The sequence below is a fragment of the Drosophila tropicalis genome, unplaced genomic scaffold, assembly GCF_018151085.1.
Source record: "Drosophila tropicalis isolate 14030-0801.00 unplaced genomic scaffold, ASM1815108v1 contig_1190, whole genome shotgun sequence".
Classification (NCBI taxonomy): domain Eukaryota; kingdom Metazoa; phylum Arthropoda; class Insecta; order Diptera; family Drosophilidae; genus Drosophila; species Drosophila tropicalis.
In genome coordinates this window covers 2,661,497-2,678,911 of record NW_027172561.1, presented here as the reverse complement: position 1 = coordinate 2,678,911, position 17,415 = coordinate 2,661,497, and the positions used below count along the sequence as shown (strand labels likewise).

The following is a 17,415-nucleotide window of genomic DNA, read 5'->3' as shown; positions in this document are numbered from 1 at the left end:
AAAAATAGCGTTTGACAACACTGAAATCTAGCTTTACCCTATTTTTTCCACTTTCCAACACTGAAATCTTGAGTAGCTGTAGTAAATATTTACCCGAAATTTGAAATATTTGTTTCACCTGGTGTATGGTATACCCAAGTCGGCGAGTCGACTTACTTACTTCATTTTTTCTGTGTCATTAGTGAGGACATATTCTCGACACTTTGGCTATCTTCTGATTGCTGTTTTTTTCGTACTCACATATATGTAATTTATATGGCAAGGAATGTTTGAGAAAATGATAAGAAACTGGAAAATTCTTCCACCAGTTTACCATAAAACTAGTGTTTAATGAACAATTCCACCAAGGGAATCTTATAGGTACGAGCTGCAATTGGCTAATATTGCACGTTCAGGCACGCGGGACTACCGGGAACGGCCAGCAAAACAGCAGGGTTATTTTCCCGAGCCAATAAACAAATAGAAAGAATGTTAAATAAACTAATATTATTTTAAAGATGATAGTGAACTCTCCATATACCACATTTGGATGTGTGTTACTTCTATATTTTCCTGATTTAATATCCTTGCAAAAAGGGTGTATTCATTTTGGTCAGAAGGGTGCAACTCATAGAAGGAAGCAACTCCGAGTTTACATATATATTCTTGAGCAGCACCACAAGACCAGTTCCGTCCGTATGGATCAACGCGATATCCTCCTAAACCGTTAGAGCTACAGAGTTGAAACTTTGCATATTGGCTACTGTACGGCTTCTATATCTCGGATTCAGCAATTCAAAATATATTTACTCTTTTTCAACACTAATCGTATTGAGCAGTAATTATCGATATTGCTATCGATGTCAGTGCTGGATAAAACTTAATGAGTTTATTTTCATCGAGTAGGCATTGGGAAATTCGCTCAAAAAGTGTATAAAAACTGGAACAGCTCGTGGGTTTGCTCATTCATTTACTTCCCTCTGCTGGGGCAACAACTGAATCGTATTGTTTCCTTCCAAATTAAATTGTTCTTATTCTCACTAACACATTAATTAAAATGTGTGTACGTTATTACGATGTATTATATTTCTGTGTATTTTCCTTATTATTTAAAATTCCACTAAGAAATTGCCGTTGAAACACGTTTTATCGTATTTTCCTTATTTCAAAAATTCTAAAATTACTATAGCTATTTTCCACAAATTGTCCTGTGCAACTTCAATGGTATTTAAGATAAAATTTTATTTATCAACAATGTTATTATTGAAAACTCAATCATACCCTCACAAACTCCTCCGGAGGTGTTTTACACACCTGTTTTTGCAGAGCATCGAAGTGCATATACATAAATTGTATAAGATTTTGATGAACAATATCTCATTCGACAGGAAATTTAATTGACTACCTTTCATAGTTCTAGTGTAGTTATACTTTAGAATGAATTAGTTGCTTATGTATTATATTTCTGTGTATTTTCCTTATTATTTAAAATTCCACTAAGAAATTGCCGTTGAAACACGTTTTATCGTATTTTCCTTATTTCAAAAATTCTAAAATTACTATAGCTATTTTCCACAAATTGTCCTGTGCAACTTCAATGGTATTTAAGATAAAATTTTATTTATCAACAATGTTATTATTGAAAACTCAATCATACCCTCACAAACTCCTCCGGAGGTGTTTTACACACCTGTTTTTGCAGAGCATCGAAGTGCATATAAATTGTATAAGATTTTGATGAACAATATCTCATTCGACAGGAAATTTAATTGACTACCTTTCATAGTTCCAGTGTAGTTATACTTTAGAATGAATTAGTTGCTTAAAATGACGCTAAGCACGAAGACCAAAAAAATACATACAAAATTTACCATTTCAATTGGCTCCAAATTGGATCCTGGGGCCAAAAATTAATAACTTATATTGATTCAGATCCGCGTGGACGTGTTGTGTGGGATTTGCGTACTGTTTATCGATAGCAACGTCAGTGTTGGATAAGACTTAAAGAGTTTATCTTCATCGAGTAGCCATTGCGAAATTCGCTCAAAAGTGTATAAAAACTGGAACAACTCGTGTGTTTGCCCATTCAACAACTTCCCTCTGCTGGGGCAACACCTGAATCGTATTGTTTCCTTATAAAACAAATTAAATTGTTCTTATTCTCACTAACACATTAATTAACATGTGTGTACGTTATTACGATGTATTATATTTCTGTGTATTTTCCTTATTATTTAAAATTCCACTAAGAAATTGCCGCTGAAACAAGTTTTATCGCATTTTCCTTATTTCAAAAATTCTAAAATTACTAAAGCTATTTTCCACAAATTGTCCTGTGCAACTTCAATGGTATTTAAGATAAAATTTTATTTATCAACAATGTCATTATTGAAAACTCAATCATACCCTCACAAACTCCTCCGGAGGTGTTTTACACACCTGTTTTTGCAGAGCATCGAAGTGCATATACATAAATTGTATAAGATTTTGATGAACAATATCTCATTCGACAGGAAATTTAATTGACTACCTTTCATAGTTCTAGTGTAGTTATACTTTAGAATGAATTAGTTGCTTATGTATTATATTTCTGTGTATTTTCCTTATTATTTAAAATTCCACCAAGAAATTGCCGTTGAAACACGTTTTATCGTATTTTCCTTATTTCAAAAATTCTAAAATTACTAAAGCAATTTTCCACAAATTGTCCTGTGCAACTTCAATGGTATTTAAGATAAAATTTTATTTATCAACAATGTCATTATTGGAAACTCAATCATACCCTCACAAACTCCTCCGGAGGTGTTTTACACCTGTTTTTGCAGAGCATCGAAGTGCATATAAATTGTATAAGATTTTGATGAACAATATCTCATTCGACAGGAAATTTAATTGACTACCTTTCATAGTTCTAGTGTAGTTATACTTTAGAATGAATTAGTTGCTTAAAATGACGCTAAGCACGAAGACCAAAAAAATACATACAAAATTAACTATTTCAATTGGCTCCAAATTGGATCCTGATGCCAAAAATTAATAACTTATATTGATTCAGATCCGCGTGGACGTGTTGTGTGGGATTATTATCGATAGCAATGTCAGTGTTGGATAATACTTAAAGAGTTTATTTTCATCGAGTAGGCATTGCGAAATTCGCTCAAAAAGTGTATAAAAACTGGGACAACTCGTGGGTTTGCTCATTCATTTACTTCCCTCTGCTGGGGCAACAACTGAATCGTATTGTTTCCTTATAAAACAAATTAAATTGTTCTTATTCTTACTAACACATTAATTAAAATGCGTGTACGTTATTACGATGTATTATATTTCTGTGTATTTTCCTTATTATTTAAAATTCCACTAAGAAATTGCCGTTGAAACACGTTTTATCGTATTTTCCTTATTTCAAAAATTCTAAAATTACTAAAGGTCGTTTTATCATATTGTCTCTTGCAGCTTGGATAGTATTGAACAGTAAATTTGAATTATCAATAAACAATGTCATTATTGGAAATTCAAATCTCTTGGCTGGTTTTTTTGAAAATTTACTTAGTTGCAACTTTTACTTAACTGGGATTTTGTATATTTTTGTACCCTTGCAAAAAGGGTATATTAATTTTGATCTCCGACCACGTAAAGTGTTTATATATTTTATAAGCTGTGGTGCTTCAATAACCAATTGATCAATAACTTCTTTATTTTCTGATCCATTGATTTTATTATTACTGATTTTATTAACAAACGTCTTGTGTATATAAATGAATTCTTAGACTCTAGGAGGCGACAATTGTTCTTAAAAATGCTTATTCTAATGTTTATATTTCATGCTCAGCGTTGGTGACTTGATATTGCGCCGTTGTTATAATCTTAAGTGCTTTTCCACAGAGGGTGGACGCATTGTTTGCTTGCGTTTTAGAGCCATACTTGATATAGGAATCTGTATGACCTATTTTTGTTTTGTATTTTTCGTTGGTTCATCTGGTTTGGTGAAGCCGTTTCAGATGAACACGATGTTTATTCTTAAACATTAACATTTTGTTGTAGTACAATGCAATTGAAACTAAAAATATTTAACTGATAAAGTTCATTTTATATGAAGAAAGTGTATGTGCAAAATGAAAAAGGAAAAGAAAAATTAAATAATTTGTTGTCTTATCTAACAAAATTTGTTGATTAATAGTTAATATGTTTTTCCTTTTTAATAAGCATTCGATTTATTCGACTTTCCATTCAATTTGACTAGTCTTGTAGTGTTCAAAGGTTGATTTAATCCCATTCTTCGATTAGTGCCTTCCTAAGCTCCTTAACAGTACCAAATTGGCGGTTATTCTTGTACACCTTGTATTGCAATATTCTTCATAGATCTTCAATTGGGTTTAGGTCTTGAATTCATTCATTCCATTCTTAAGCCGAATTTTTTTTATCGGCAAAAAATTGTTTTGTTTCCGCGCAGTATGAATTGGTGTGTTGTTCTGCTGGAAAATCCAGTCTTCTCCTGACAGTTTCCCAACAAATTCAATGAGTATTGTGTCTAACAATTATATATGTCTAAATATATATATTTCTGCATTGGTTTTCGTGGGTATAAAACATAGTGGAGACTTCCCTGCATAACCAAAAGCTGCACAAATCATCAAGGATCCTCCACCGTTGTTGCCCTTCTGGCATCTTTCGCATGGTTGCCTTATATCATGCCAATACTTTTGGAAACAGTCTGGCTCGTCTAGGTTAAATCGTTTTCGGTGGAAAAAATTATATTTGTTAATTCTTCTGACCAAAATTTATATTTTACGCCAAATGCCATGCGAGTGGCTATGTGATGTTTCAATAGCGTGGGCATAGCCTCACCGAAACGATATTTTACCGCATCGTTCTCCTGTGAAATCTGTTTTACTTTTCTACTGGACATATATAGTTATAGCTGACATTTGATTTCACTACATTACATGCATTCTTCACAAGCCATTCTAACGAAATATCAAATATCACTTTCTTATACGAAAAGAATTTGTGTTGTGTACTCTTGAACGCTTCATCGTACATTAAAGCCCACTATTAGCAGAATGCACATATACTTATTTCGTAAGAAACCGACCATCTATTACACAAATTTGATGTAAAGGTACTAAGAATGAAGTCCAAAGAGATATCGTAGAAAGTGTACATATGTACATATGCTATAAGTATGAATGCAAAACCATGCATACTCCAAATTAATGTGCGGGAAGATTTCAGTAAAGTACAAGTACAAGAAAATATGCACTTATACTCTTTCACTGAGGTACATTTTTCATTTACAACTTTTATTTGAATATTTTAGTTATTACACCAAAATGGATCAAGATCGGGTGACTATATCATATAGCTCCCATGGGAACGATTGGTGGAAAACGGGGACTTTGATCAATAACTTCATTATGTGCTATGCTAAGAATGTAGGCAGTTTTTTCGAGAACATTAAACTTTGATGCGGTCGAAGCTGGATTTTTTTTTATTCTTGATAAGGATCAACAGCCGAGTTCGTCTGTCTGCCATGTCCGTCTGTCCGTCCGTCCGTCTGTATGAACACGCAGATCTTGGAGGCTATAAGAGCTAGAGCCACCAATTTTGGTATGTATACTCGTGTAGTATGTAAGTGTACAGAGTTAGTTGGAATTTTGCCCACGCCCCCTTACGCCACCACAATTTACATAAAACTGTTTTTCTTAAAAACTAAAACAGATAGAGACATCAACTTTGGTATATATACTTGTCTAGTTAGCGCGCAGAAACTTTTTGCCACGCCCCCTTCCGCCTCCGGAATTTACATAAAACAGATTTTCTTAAAAACTATGACAGCTACCGACATTAAATTTGGTATGTAGACTAGCTCAATAGACGCGCAGATATTGACTACTTAAAAATTTTGACCGCAAATTAAACAAAACTGATTTTATCAAAAACTAACAAAGCTAAAGTCACCAAATTTAATGTGTACACTGGCTTAGTATGCTTTGTATGTGTATGGTATACCCAAGTCGGCGAGTCAACTTACTTACTTCATTCTACTTTTAACGACCAAATTTGTACATAAAATATATATAAAATCGGCCAAACATACGTACATACATATGTATATGTATACATTATATTAATACATTTGGGCGGGGGTGTCTTAGCTTAATCCTAAAATTGATAATAACATTAATAAAATGGTTATTACTGACTTCTTGTATATAACTGGACGGACGTCTTTGGAAATCTGAGCCTTTAGGTTAAATATGATGATTTCAAGAAAAAAGTTTCTTGGAATGCTAAGGAAAATAACCTTTTCAGGATAATGCATTCCCTGGATCTTTAAATGACCCCATTTTTTTTTAATGAAAATCGGTTGAGATGGTCAAGGACACCCTAGAAACCCAATCCCTTTTTACCGAGCGCGTTCGTCCGTGAGTGTAAAGTACTCTTAAAACTTCAAGCGCGTAACCACTGAAAATCGAAAGCTTCTGAAAATTAATTCGATATTTTGCAAATTGTTTTTATTTTATTTTTTTTTTTTTTTTGACCCTTTAGCATTTGAAGAATGTTGTGTGAAAATTTGAAGTCAATCGGAATAAAATAGACAAAGAAAGAGCGCTTCAACTGACTGGCCTCAGCTTCACGAGAATAAAAAACTTTACTTCGATTTGTGATAGATATAACAGATATAACAGAAGTACTTAGTAGGCGACTGGTTTAATGTGCAAACGACTAAAAACGACTGATATAGTCATCCGATCTTGATCAAACTTGGCTCAGTCGTTTATAGGAGTAAAACCCAATGTTAAGTTTAACGACAATAGCTATAATCATATATTTCAATATAGCGACGTGATATAGTGGTCCGATCTGGCTGAGTCCGAGATGTACAACCCGTGCTTACTACGGTTGCAACGCTATAAAAATAAGCCGGAGGCCGTAGTTGCTAGTGCTTTACAACTATGTGTATCCTTTACTAATAACAATAATAATATTAGAAAAATGCATCAATAATTAAATAATAATTAAAAAAAAAAAGAGAGTTTTAAATGTATGCTAAATATTGATAAATAACCAATATTTAAGACAAGTTAGTTTTCAAAATACTATTTATGCTTTTAAGTTTGTCCCAGTATTAGATACCAATGCGGGAAAACGTCCTATTAGTGAAATGAGAATTGAGTTAGTTCCAAGCTCTAGCTCCCACTATTAGAGTTAAGTGAGTGTTGGATAGACACTGAATATTGGTGTTGCACAGAACTGAAAGATAAATGTTTAAAAATTTTAGCCGCGAAGGCAGAGGGTAACGTTTTTTCAAAATAAACGAAAGGTATTTCGACTTAATTTAACGAATATCAATAACAAATCAAAAATCAAACAAATATTAAGAGAATTATAAGCATAAAGATTTCTCTACAATCACCCCAAACTAATGATAAAATAATATCAACTGTTGTCTAGTTTAAAATTAAAATTTTTTGTTGAACGGTGAAAGATAATGGCAGAAAAAAAAAAAAACTTAAATATTAATGACAAAATGATTATTATTTGGCATTTGAAAAAAATGCGAATTGTAAACCGGAATAGCATTGTGTGTTGAATTCGTTGACACTAATGGATATGTGTATGTATATACATAAACTTAAAGCATAATCAATGCTAATAAAACATGGCACAACAATAACAAGAGGAACGACAATGATTTAATTCACAAGTCAGCCAAGTTTGACTCATCTCATCTCATTCATTCCCCTTCTTTCCCAACTTTGAACTGTGATAAAGTTGCTCAACGAGCTTTAAATTTGGTTCGATTTACTATATACTATGTTTGAAACATCACTAGATAGTGAAAAGTCCATGATCTGTTAAAGGTTAATCTATAATTTCAATCTTTATCCTTGCATTAACTAATAATTAGAGATTTTTGGGCGTTAAAAATTCCTGATTCTAAAAGATCAAGAAACAAATGGGTAATGCAATTTCTTGAGCTGTCGCTCAATAAGTGTTATTACGGACTTTTATACGAATGTATAACATATATTTGAGCTTAATTGAGGGTCACACGCAGACACACACACACACACACTCAATTGACACAAAGTAAAAACTATCACACCGAAAGGGGCAAAGCGATGATTTGGTGGGGAATCCAGAGGGCTTACGCATTGTGCGGGCGTTGCAAGTACACTACGTCGTTGGGGATGATCGGCATGAAGAGCGTCTACAATTAACTTAATTAATATATAACCATTTACCGGACTTCAATATCAGACTTGAGTCGAGAAGCGTTCTCTGTTCCATGTCGATGTGTTGTTTGGTTTGGTTTGGTTCTGGTTCGTCTCTCTTTCGCCGGGCATTTCATTTCGCGTTTCATTGAGCGAAAAAGTGCAGGGAACGCCCTCACGTCATCTGTCATCTCTGTCTCTATCTCTATCTCTCTCTCGAATGAGCGCGATTATGGTGAGCTCTCGGTTCTGGTTTTTGAAATGTAGTTGATTGTCGGATTTCAACAAGTGTAGATCGGTCTGCCATCATTTAAAGTTTTATCGGCATCGGCAACGGGATCCTTAACAATAAGAGATGCGTAGCATGTTGTCCATTAAATCGAATGCCATCTATTGGATCTTTAGCATTTGCTGTTGGTCTCAAATAGCCGGCAATAATCTGCAGCAGTATGGCATTGAGGCTGGAGCCAGTACAGAAAGGATTAATACGGCCCTGCGTTGCATGAATATAAATCCTCAGAATTCGGTTGACTTAAATCAGGTGAGAGATAACGCCAAAGAGAGAGAGAAAGAGAAAGTTCAGATGAGATTAGTCTAAATGAAATGTCACAGAGATTATCAAAACAATAAGACCTAATAATGGCTGGCAAATTATCTATAAATTTATATTAGCCATTTGTATTGACTGCATGGGCTGCTAGGCAGTTTATTTCATTCTTAAGCTCGTGTGTGCAATGCAAATTCCTGTCAATTAAAGATTATTCCAGATCGTTATATAGTAAGGTAGATATACATACATATGTGTGTATTTGTATGTACATATATTTACGTTACAAGTTCATGTGATCAGTTATATGTAGCTGTAAACGATTCATAGGGTAATTTGAATAATTCATCGCTGCCTAATGCAATTAAGGCTGATTTGTTCTAATTAACCCTTTGCGCCAAAAGGCGCTCCCAATGTCAATGCTGGATAACCCTACTCCAGCCCAGCGCAATCGGTTCTCATTCTCCTCTGGGCAGACAGGGCGCGCGCGTTGTCATGCCTCATTGTGGGCATTTAATTGAACGCAGAGCGCAGCAAATACTCAGCAATACTCAGCGTACTCAGCGTCGCATGCAAATCACACAAATGACCCTCATTCTCGTCATGTTGTGTGTTTGAATTCGAGTGAACCGACTAATGGCCACCATGTACTTGTATTTATCATTTAGATAATGGGCCTCTGGTATGGTAGCGAGGTCATTGTGCATACCCAAGACTTTCCCGGTGTCTATGAGGTCGACTCGTGTGTGATTATCTATTTGTCGGATGTCACCGATGAGGTAAGAAGAAATTGGATGAACTAAATTATTGAATGGAAGCATTTAAAAGATCAACTATTCCTTCAGGTGAACGGCATCGGCAGATCGGCATCCAGCAATCGGGGCTACAACAATCGAGACTACAATCCCAGTTATCCCGCTCATAATCCCAACCAAAACAACTATAGGCCCACGTCAACCACACCACAATATGTGGACACTGATGACTACCTGAGACGCGATCAACAAATGCATCCGCAGCGTTATTTGCGTTTGATTTGGAGTGAACGTGACAAAAATGTCGAATACACATTCAACTATACGGCCGGAACACCCGGTCAGTGGTCCAATATTGGAGATCAGCGTGGCAGTTTGATTCTCCACAACTCGTATACACAATTCAGTGGCACCGTTCAAGTGGTTAAGGCGGTCAATGATCATTTGGTATTGACATTCTGTGGCAGCGATGTTAAGAGCTCCATTTACACAGTGGTCTTGTCCCGCAATCGTCTGGGTCTGACGGCAGATGTAAGTAGGAATCGATCGATCGAGTGATCCTCACTAAACCTCACATTCTTTAGGAGATTCGCAGCATTCGGAATTTACTTTCACGCCGTGGCCTCTATACGGAAACCATACGCAAGGTGTGCAATGGCTGCTCTCAGCTTGGAGCTGGTGGCCTCATTACAGTTTTTGCCTCACTCTTGTTACTTCTCTTGCGTCTCTACGGATAAGAGCCAGAGTCAGAGTAGACAGGCAGGCAGCAGGAGAAGATTGATTTAATTATATCGAAACAGTCCAGCCATATTATGTATATTAATTGATAAACTGTTTTAATTACTTAAGCATTCGGAATGAGCAGATTGAATATGGAAATGACTGCATTTGCAGTTAACATTCCCCGCTCCTCACCTCACCACACTTCCTACCCCGACCCATGCAGTGAAACTTCTTCCTACCCTCAGAAACTAACCAAACTAACTGACAGTTAATTCGGTTCACATTGTTTGCTTTCACTTTTAATTGCTGTTGTCTTGTCAATTAAAGTCAATTAGTTTAGAACACATAACCGGAGACTGGGCATTAGGACGGTTTATTTTGGTTGGTCTCTGTTAGTCGTAGGCGTTAAATGTGCTTTTAATTCAATTTACAAAATCTAACCAGATAAGGCCTATTAACAGGGAAAGTTTTCTTCATTAAGTTAGTCATGTAATTATGAGATCGGAAAACAACTATATTTCCAAATTTTTTTTTTCTTTTTTTTTTCGCTCCATTAATGCAAAACAAATAAAACAATTAAAACAAACAGTTTATTGCTTTTTTCATGCAAACAGGACTTTCGATTTATTCTGTATCTGACAAACTTCCCTCAATTTGTTTATGTTCAGGAAGCCCTTTTGTGATTAAACGAGGGCCAATCGCCCTGCTTTAGGCTCTCCTTATCCAGAATAGAGTGACTTGGAGCGCAAAGGGACAGATTAGGTTTCAGTGCTACAAAGTTGTTTTGTTACTTTGTGCGCATTTAATGCATTAATCGACATAATCAACTTTTCACTGGATTGACCTTGACTAGTGTTTCATGCGAATTATTTGTAATAGGAATAAAAAAATGCATTCAGTGATATCTGGCAGATTAATTATAATATATTTTTAGTGAGTGCAAGAGAGAATAACTTTGTTGAGTTGAATTTCATTTAAACGTATTGCGTTTCGCATATTTTTTATGCTTTTTACGAGTAGTTTCTTAATTTTTATAGTTTGAAATGATTGAAAACCTAATTAAAAGATGGCCTTTAACCAATCGTTTAAAAGTTGTCTGGATTAAATTAGTTTGCTGTCAGCACTTTAAATTAATTTTAATAAAGAATATGTATTTAGGTTGGATATATATTTCTGACTGATTCTCAGAGAATTAGACCTAATTTAACAATTAAAATGCCGTAACGATTTATTATCCCCAAAAGTAGGCAAGACCGAATATCCTCATTACATTCTCATACGCCATGTTGACACACTGACTTTGCTCAATGCCGCCGCTGTAGCCCACAGCCATAGCCAATGCCAGCCACAATCTACACACGAAACCCCGTCCAGTACTGCGATATAGGTAACGATGATGATGATGATTCCAACAATAGCAAAAACTTTACATTATCAGCAGGTTACCCCAAAACAAAGAAAAAAACAAAAAATAAAAAAAGAAAAATTAAAATTGAGGAATAAACGAAACAAAAACCAAGCTAGCTAGACGTGGGACACGCGCATCTTATCAGCGCCTGGCAACGGGTAGAGTTGGCTTTAGTTCTAATCGTGCCATCATTTATGACTTTATTTTGTTTTGCTCTGCAAGTTTTGCTTTTTTCGACAGAGATGCAACAAATGAAGTACTTCGTTCCATGGTCACTCCAACTAAGGGACTTCTACTAACACATTTGTGTGTATTGAAGTGTTTTTGTTACAATTGGCCCGCTGTATCGAAACATTAATAGGTCACTCGTTTCTGCTTAGATTTTCAGGGCCTTAATTTAGCTTAATCAATATGTTCGGCTACAGCAGGAATTGCTTGTCCACCTAATCTTGTCCAATCAATCACTAAACTAATTTCCAACTTGTCTTCCTGCTGCACCAGATGACCTCTTGATGACTGTCCCACCCACTCACCTATTCAATTGGGTTAACTTCTGCTATATTTGGTCATAAATCTTCTAATGCCCCCCATTAGAAACCACTCAAAACCCCCCATATTCAAGGAATCATAAATTTTTCCATTGCAATCGCAAAAGAAAAAAAGTGAAGAGAGGAAAAAATGTATTCACGCGATTTTCAGCAGGCCGCTGCCAAGTTAAAGTGCAAAAGTCTGGCGATTGGGGTTTTATTTTGTTTTGATTCGTTTTTGTTGTTTATTTTTTTGTGCGTCTTGGTTTCTGTTGTTGTATTTTCTTTTTTTGTCTAAAAGAAAGTGCTTAAGAAATGGGCACACAATAGACGCCTGTTCGCGTAGTTCCTTATCAGGCAACCTAAAATAAAAGAAGCAAAAAAAAGAAAACAACAAACAATATTGCCTAGTCTCGTATCGTAAAAGCAAAAACAAATCGACTTCTCTATGGTCGGAGGTCTACTATATACATATCTGTATATAAATATACTTGAGAGACTGATTACATTTCTGATGCAACGAAGTTTCAATACTCTTCAATGTATTGTCTGGAAAAAGATTGAAAAAGAAAAACAATAAACCAAATACACCAACTACCCTTTTGCGTTTTTTTTACATCTAAATTCAAGGATAATTTATAATTTGTATTGTGTTTTAATGTGTTTTCTTTTGCATTAAAAATGTGGACTGAACATGTAAGTTAATATGCCTGAATGGTAGGGCATAATGAGTTCACACACTGCAGGAAATCCACCTACAGGAAAAAAATGGCAAAAAAATGAAACCACAAATGTAGAATGTGGAAAGTTTCTGGTAACGAAAACATTCCAATGATTAATTTTCGAATTTCACAGCTGTTGACGCAATAAATTGCATAGCCATAGGCCATAGCCCCATAGCCCTATAGCCCCATTTCGAGCACTACTAGACAACGTGGACTGATAAGATGACCACAATTGGAGGGTCAATTCACCCCCATTGGATGTTGTGGGCGAGTGTGTGATGTTCGGCAGGGCTGCGGCACCCTTGAACTTGAAGAGTGATCATCAATATTGTTATTGTTTATTAAATGGCATTTTATTCGCGTTCGCACACGAGTTTTACACATTTATAGCCTGATTGCAGTCATTGTGTAGTCAAGGGGGAAAGGAAGGCAGTGGGCGGCGTCGGTTTGGTTAACGTTTTGTTTTGTTTTGTTTTGTTTTCTTTTGAGAATTGACTAAGCAACTGCCGCAGTTGAGGGGGCGGAAGGGAAAATGAAATGTTGATAAGAGAAAACCCGGACTGAGCACACGTATGGAGCTCATGATTGTCTAGTTACAAAACCCAAGGCGTATGCAGGCCTCAAGACTTTCGTATATAGTATATCTAACAAGATGGAGGAGCACCAGAGGGAGTGAGGGAGTGATTGCGAACTAGAGAATGTGAGATAGATGACATAATCTTTGGGGCAGACATGTGAACAGGATTTATAATCTAAAATCTTGAGCTTTGCCTAGGCTAAAGATGACTCTGCTTAATTTATTTCATCCTAAATGTGTCAATCAGATGAGCGGATTGACGTCATTTGGATTATGAAATGTATATGCACGAGTTTTTAATATACAAAAATATTCACATTATTTTACAAAAAATCGCTTGGACTTTGAGCTATAAGGAAAATATTACAAAAAAAGCAGAGACACACACACACACACACAGGGACACTCTAAAAGAAAAGATAGAAAAGAAAACCTTCAATTGAAATGCGTCGCAAAATGCATGCAATTGCCATAAACTAATCAATTTACAAGTACTATAAGGGGGGAGCCATTAACATCTACATCATCATCATCCCCATCATAATCATCATCGGCCAACTTCATCATCATCATAACTAGTCTCTGTGCGCCGCTATATAATCATCATCAGAGCAGCTGATAAGCCTTTAACTACTTGCACGATAATAATTCCAAACACACAAAACACGAATACGAAATCTAAACATCAACACCAACAACAATACCAACAACAGCGGCATGATAAGAGCCTACACGAAAACCGATGTCAGTCCGAGTCCGAGCTATAAATACTGGAACTTGCCCTGGTCTAGACACACAGAAATCATCTGTACGTAAAGCAAGCCAAACGCGTCAATGAACCAACTGAACTGGGAATAGGACAAACAGCAGCAACCAAAGAAACACCAAACAACAACTGTGATATACCCAAAAACCGAAACCAAATAAAGACAACGAAAACCAAAATGTCTGCAGCCAATAAAGTGAATCATTTGATTAGCTCAACATCCCGCTACATTGCTGGCAGAAACGCCGTCCAGACCGTCTACTGGCGCACCTCAGCTGGCCCCAATCCCCGCATGATGAAGACCAACAAATTCTGCGAGTTCGATCGCAATCAGAAGACACCACAAAACGTCAGGATGCAGAACTACAATCGGAGTTTCATTGGCAAGGAATAGAAAGGATATTCGATTAATAGCATAAGTTACAGTCTATATGGTGCTTTATATATGTGTATATACATATTTGTATCCCTTAAATAGTTCCTAATCTTAATGTTTGGTTTCTAGTTAATTTCCTTTTTTTTGGCGTTCCCTTTTTGTTTTTTTTTTTTTCGAGTACCTATTTATTGTATATAAGTATTTCATACACACACACACACACAAGTTGTGTGTGAATAACAAACAAAAAAAACCGAATGACAAACACTTAAAAATTGATGTAAAGTAGAGTAGAGCGGCGCGTGGCTCTTTATGTACCTTGATGATCAAATGCGAAGAAAAGAACAAAACAAAACGAAATAAAATGCAATGTTAGTTAGTAAACATAAACAAAAAAACAAAGAAAGTTTAACTCTTTTTTTGCTGAGCTTATTGCAGGTTAAAGTCAAGTATTGATCATTACTTTTCGACAGATAACTCTTGACCTAAGAACAAATACGTCAAGAGGGCTTGGATCAAGATACATACACTCCCTATTTATGTTATAAACGAGCTCTTAAGTTGGCCAAAATATTATATATAATTTGCGTGACAAACATTCCAATTGAATCTAATAAACAATAAATGTGATTGAAATTCGTTGTACAGCATAAAAATGCGGTTTATCCGGCAATTACTTTATTATTCAAGAGACACCCTAATGTACATATTCTGCTTATACGAACCTAGATGCTCTGCTAGATAATTGGTACAAGGTCAACATTTATATAACATGATGATATTGGTATTTACTTACTTCTATTTACTTCTCGACCAAAGCCAGTTGAAACGGACCTGTTAAATTAATAAAGCTAATGAAGAGAAGTTTAGTCTGAAATGCGAAACTGTTCAGCCCACTTATGTACACGCAGATGGCCGAAGGAAACGGGCTTGTAAAGAGGGTATATTAATTTTGGTCAGAAGTGTGGAACATATAGAACAGCACGAGAAGACGAGTTCAAATAGCCATGTCCGTCTGTTTGTCCGTTGGTCTGGATCAACGCAAACTCCTTCTAGACCGTTACAGCTACAGAGTTGAAGTTTTGTTTTTATATGTACATACTTGTATTGCACAGATTGTACATCTCAGAATTACCCGCATCAGACAACTATGTATATCAGCTGGCTCATATACAAACAAATCATTTTCTATAATTTTTTCATACATTTATATGAATATGCAAAATTTGATCGGGTCTTGATAACTATGTTATATAGCTGTCACATAAACAGACCATACATCAGCATGCACTTGCTCCATTGCTCCAGTCCGCGATTGTAGGCTGTTCTTTCGCGGGATCATCATAATTTTTGGACAAAACATTTTTCACATGGTTTTTCCACTAAGACCTTTAGCTTCTGTTAATCAAATTCCGGCCGACTGAAAAAGTGTTTGGCGTTTGTAGATGATGATGTATGATACACCAAATCCGGCTCTATCCGGCTTAGGCCGTAACATTAACTTGAAGGTAAAGGTAAGTAAATGCTGCAACATTACACATAAAATACGTATACGCAATGTACTCTGATTTGGGTGGTTAGGATAGGCTTGGCGAAAATGGCCCAAATTTATTTCCATGTTCTTGACTATTTGTATTGTATGTACTAGACTAATACTAGGTCACTGAATAAAATGTGTTTTTTTCCAACTAGACCAAATACGTCGTAGTCAATGGAAATGGGGAAATGGGGGCTTGTGGGGAAATGGGGAATGCGTCATTGTATGACATCAGTGAATGGCATGGCATGATCGACAACAACAAAAAACTGAATCACATTATTGATTGGCTATGCAAACATGAAAATAAGCAAACGAAAGTGACACGTAGAGTAGGGTTTAAAATAACTTTTGTAAATATGTAATTAAACATTTTTTTACGATGTTAAACTCGTCTCCAAATGTTCTCAATCGAATGTTAACCCTATGTAATCAGAAATGTTCTGATCTTAGGCCTCATTTAGACTATGTCGATATATGGTCCAGAGAGCACATTGAAGTCCAACTAAGAACATGCCACAACAAGTTGTTCTTAATAGCTTCTTCTTGGAGATTTGAAATTCAAATCTGGGAATCTAGATGACAGGACGGCCACTGCCTATCCAAGGCGCCTTAATACACAGCTTATCTCCTGGCTAGATCAGACCATGAAGAGAAGGCAATACTTGACCCCGATGAGCTAAATTGTCGCCAAGCCAAAATAATTATTTGTGTTACACTTTTAAGAACCTTTGAATATATTAGATATGCAAATACCAAGCAGCCCCCATAAGTATGTAGTAGAAACTGAAAATACTCTTATCCCTTCTCACGCTGATGGAAAGGTAAACGCACTTTGTGAATTTAATATTCTCTGTTTTTTAATATTTTATTTATTCGGTTTTATATTTATTACATACATTAAGTTCTCATATATTTTGTTTGTTTAGTTTTTTTTTTTTGTATTTTGTTTTATTAGTTTATATGTTGTTTTTTGTTTTTGTTTTTTTTTGTTTGTATGTAATTATGTTTATAATTTCGTTTTAGATATCGTTCGTACTTAGTTTTTTTTTTTTTGTTTGTTTTGTTTTCGCTCTTCTTAATGTTCATTTATATTATCAATATATATATATATATATATATAGATATATATATATCGAGATTCTGTTTCATTGTGGGTGACATATGTTTACGTTTTCCGGGTTTTATTCAAAGAGTTTTTTCATGTTTTTTTTTTTCTGGTTTTTTTTGACTCTTGTATCTTTCAATTAATCGTATAATTTATGGGGGGATT

At 35.4% G+C, this 17,415-nt stretch overlaps 2 protein-coding genes across 2 annotated transcripts; both read left to right on the top strand.

Annotated features, from left to right (window-relative positions):
• The first annotated feature begins 8,478 nt into the window (after window positions 1-8,478).
• Window positions 8,479-10,812, top strand: LOC137578837 (uncharacterized). Its single transcript, XM_068292436.1, has 4 exons — window positions 8,479-8,742; window positions 9,417-9,527; window positions 9,594-10,034; window positions 10,088-10,812. Exons 1-4 carry the CDS (start codon window positions 8,557-8,559, stop codon window positions 10,238-10,240), a joined length of 891 nt encoding a protein of 296 aa, XP_068148537.1. The 5' UTR covers window positions 8,479-8,556; the 3' UTR covers window positions 10,241-10,812.
• Window positions 10,813-14,251: 3,439 nt separating this feature from the next.
• Window positions 14,252-15,011, top strand: LOC137578627 (uncharacterized). Its single transcript, XM_068292208.1, has one exon. The coding sequence runs from the start codon at window positions 14,408-14,410 to the stop codon at window positions 14,621-14,623; it is 216 nt and encodes a 71-aa protein (XP_068148309.1). The 5' UTR covers window positions 14,252-14,407; the 3' UTR covers window positions 14,624-15,011.
• Window positions 15,012-17,415: the final 2,404 nt, after the last annotated feature.

Coding starts and splice junctions, on each gene's coding strand:
- LOC137578627 (XM_068292208.1), top strand. CDS start 14,408: ATGTCTGCAGCCAATAAAGTGAATCATTTGATTAGCTCAACATCCCGC.
- LOC137578837 (XM_068292436.1), top strand. CDS start 8,557: ATGCGTAGCATGTTGTCCATTAAATCGAATGCCATCTATTGGATCTTT. Junction 8,743..9,416: donor ATTCGGTTGACTTAAATCAG/GTGAGAGATAAC, acceptor TTTATCATTTAG/ATAATGGGCCTCTGGTATGG. Junction 10,035..10,087: donor GTCTGGGTCTGACGGCAGAT/GTAAGTAGGAAT, acceptor CACATTCTTTAG/GAGATTCGCAGCATTCGGAA.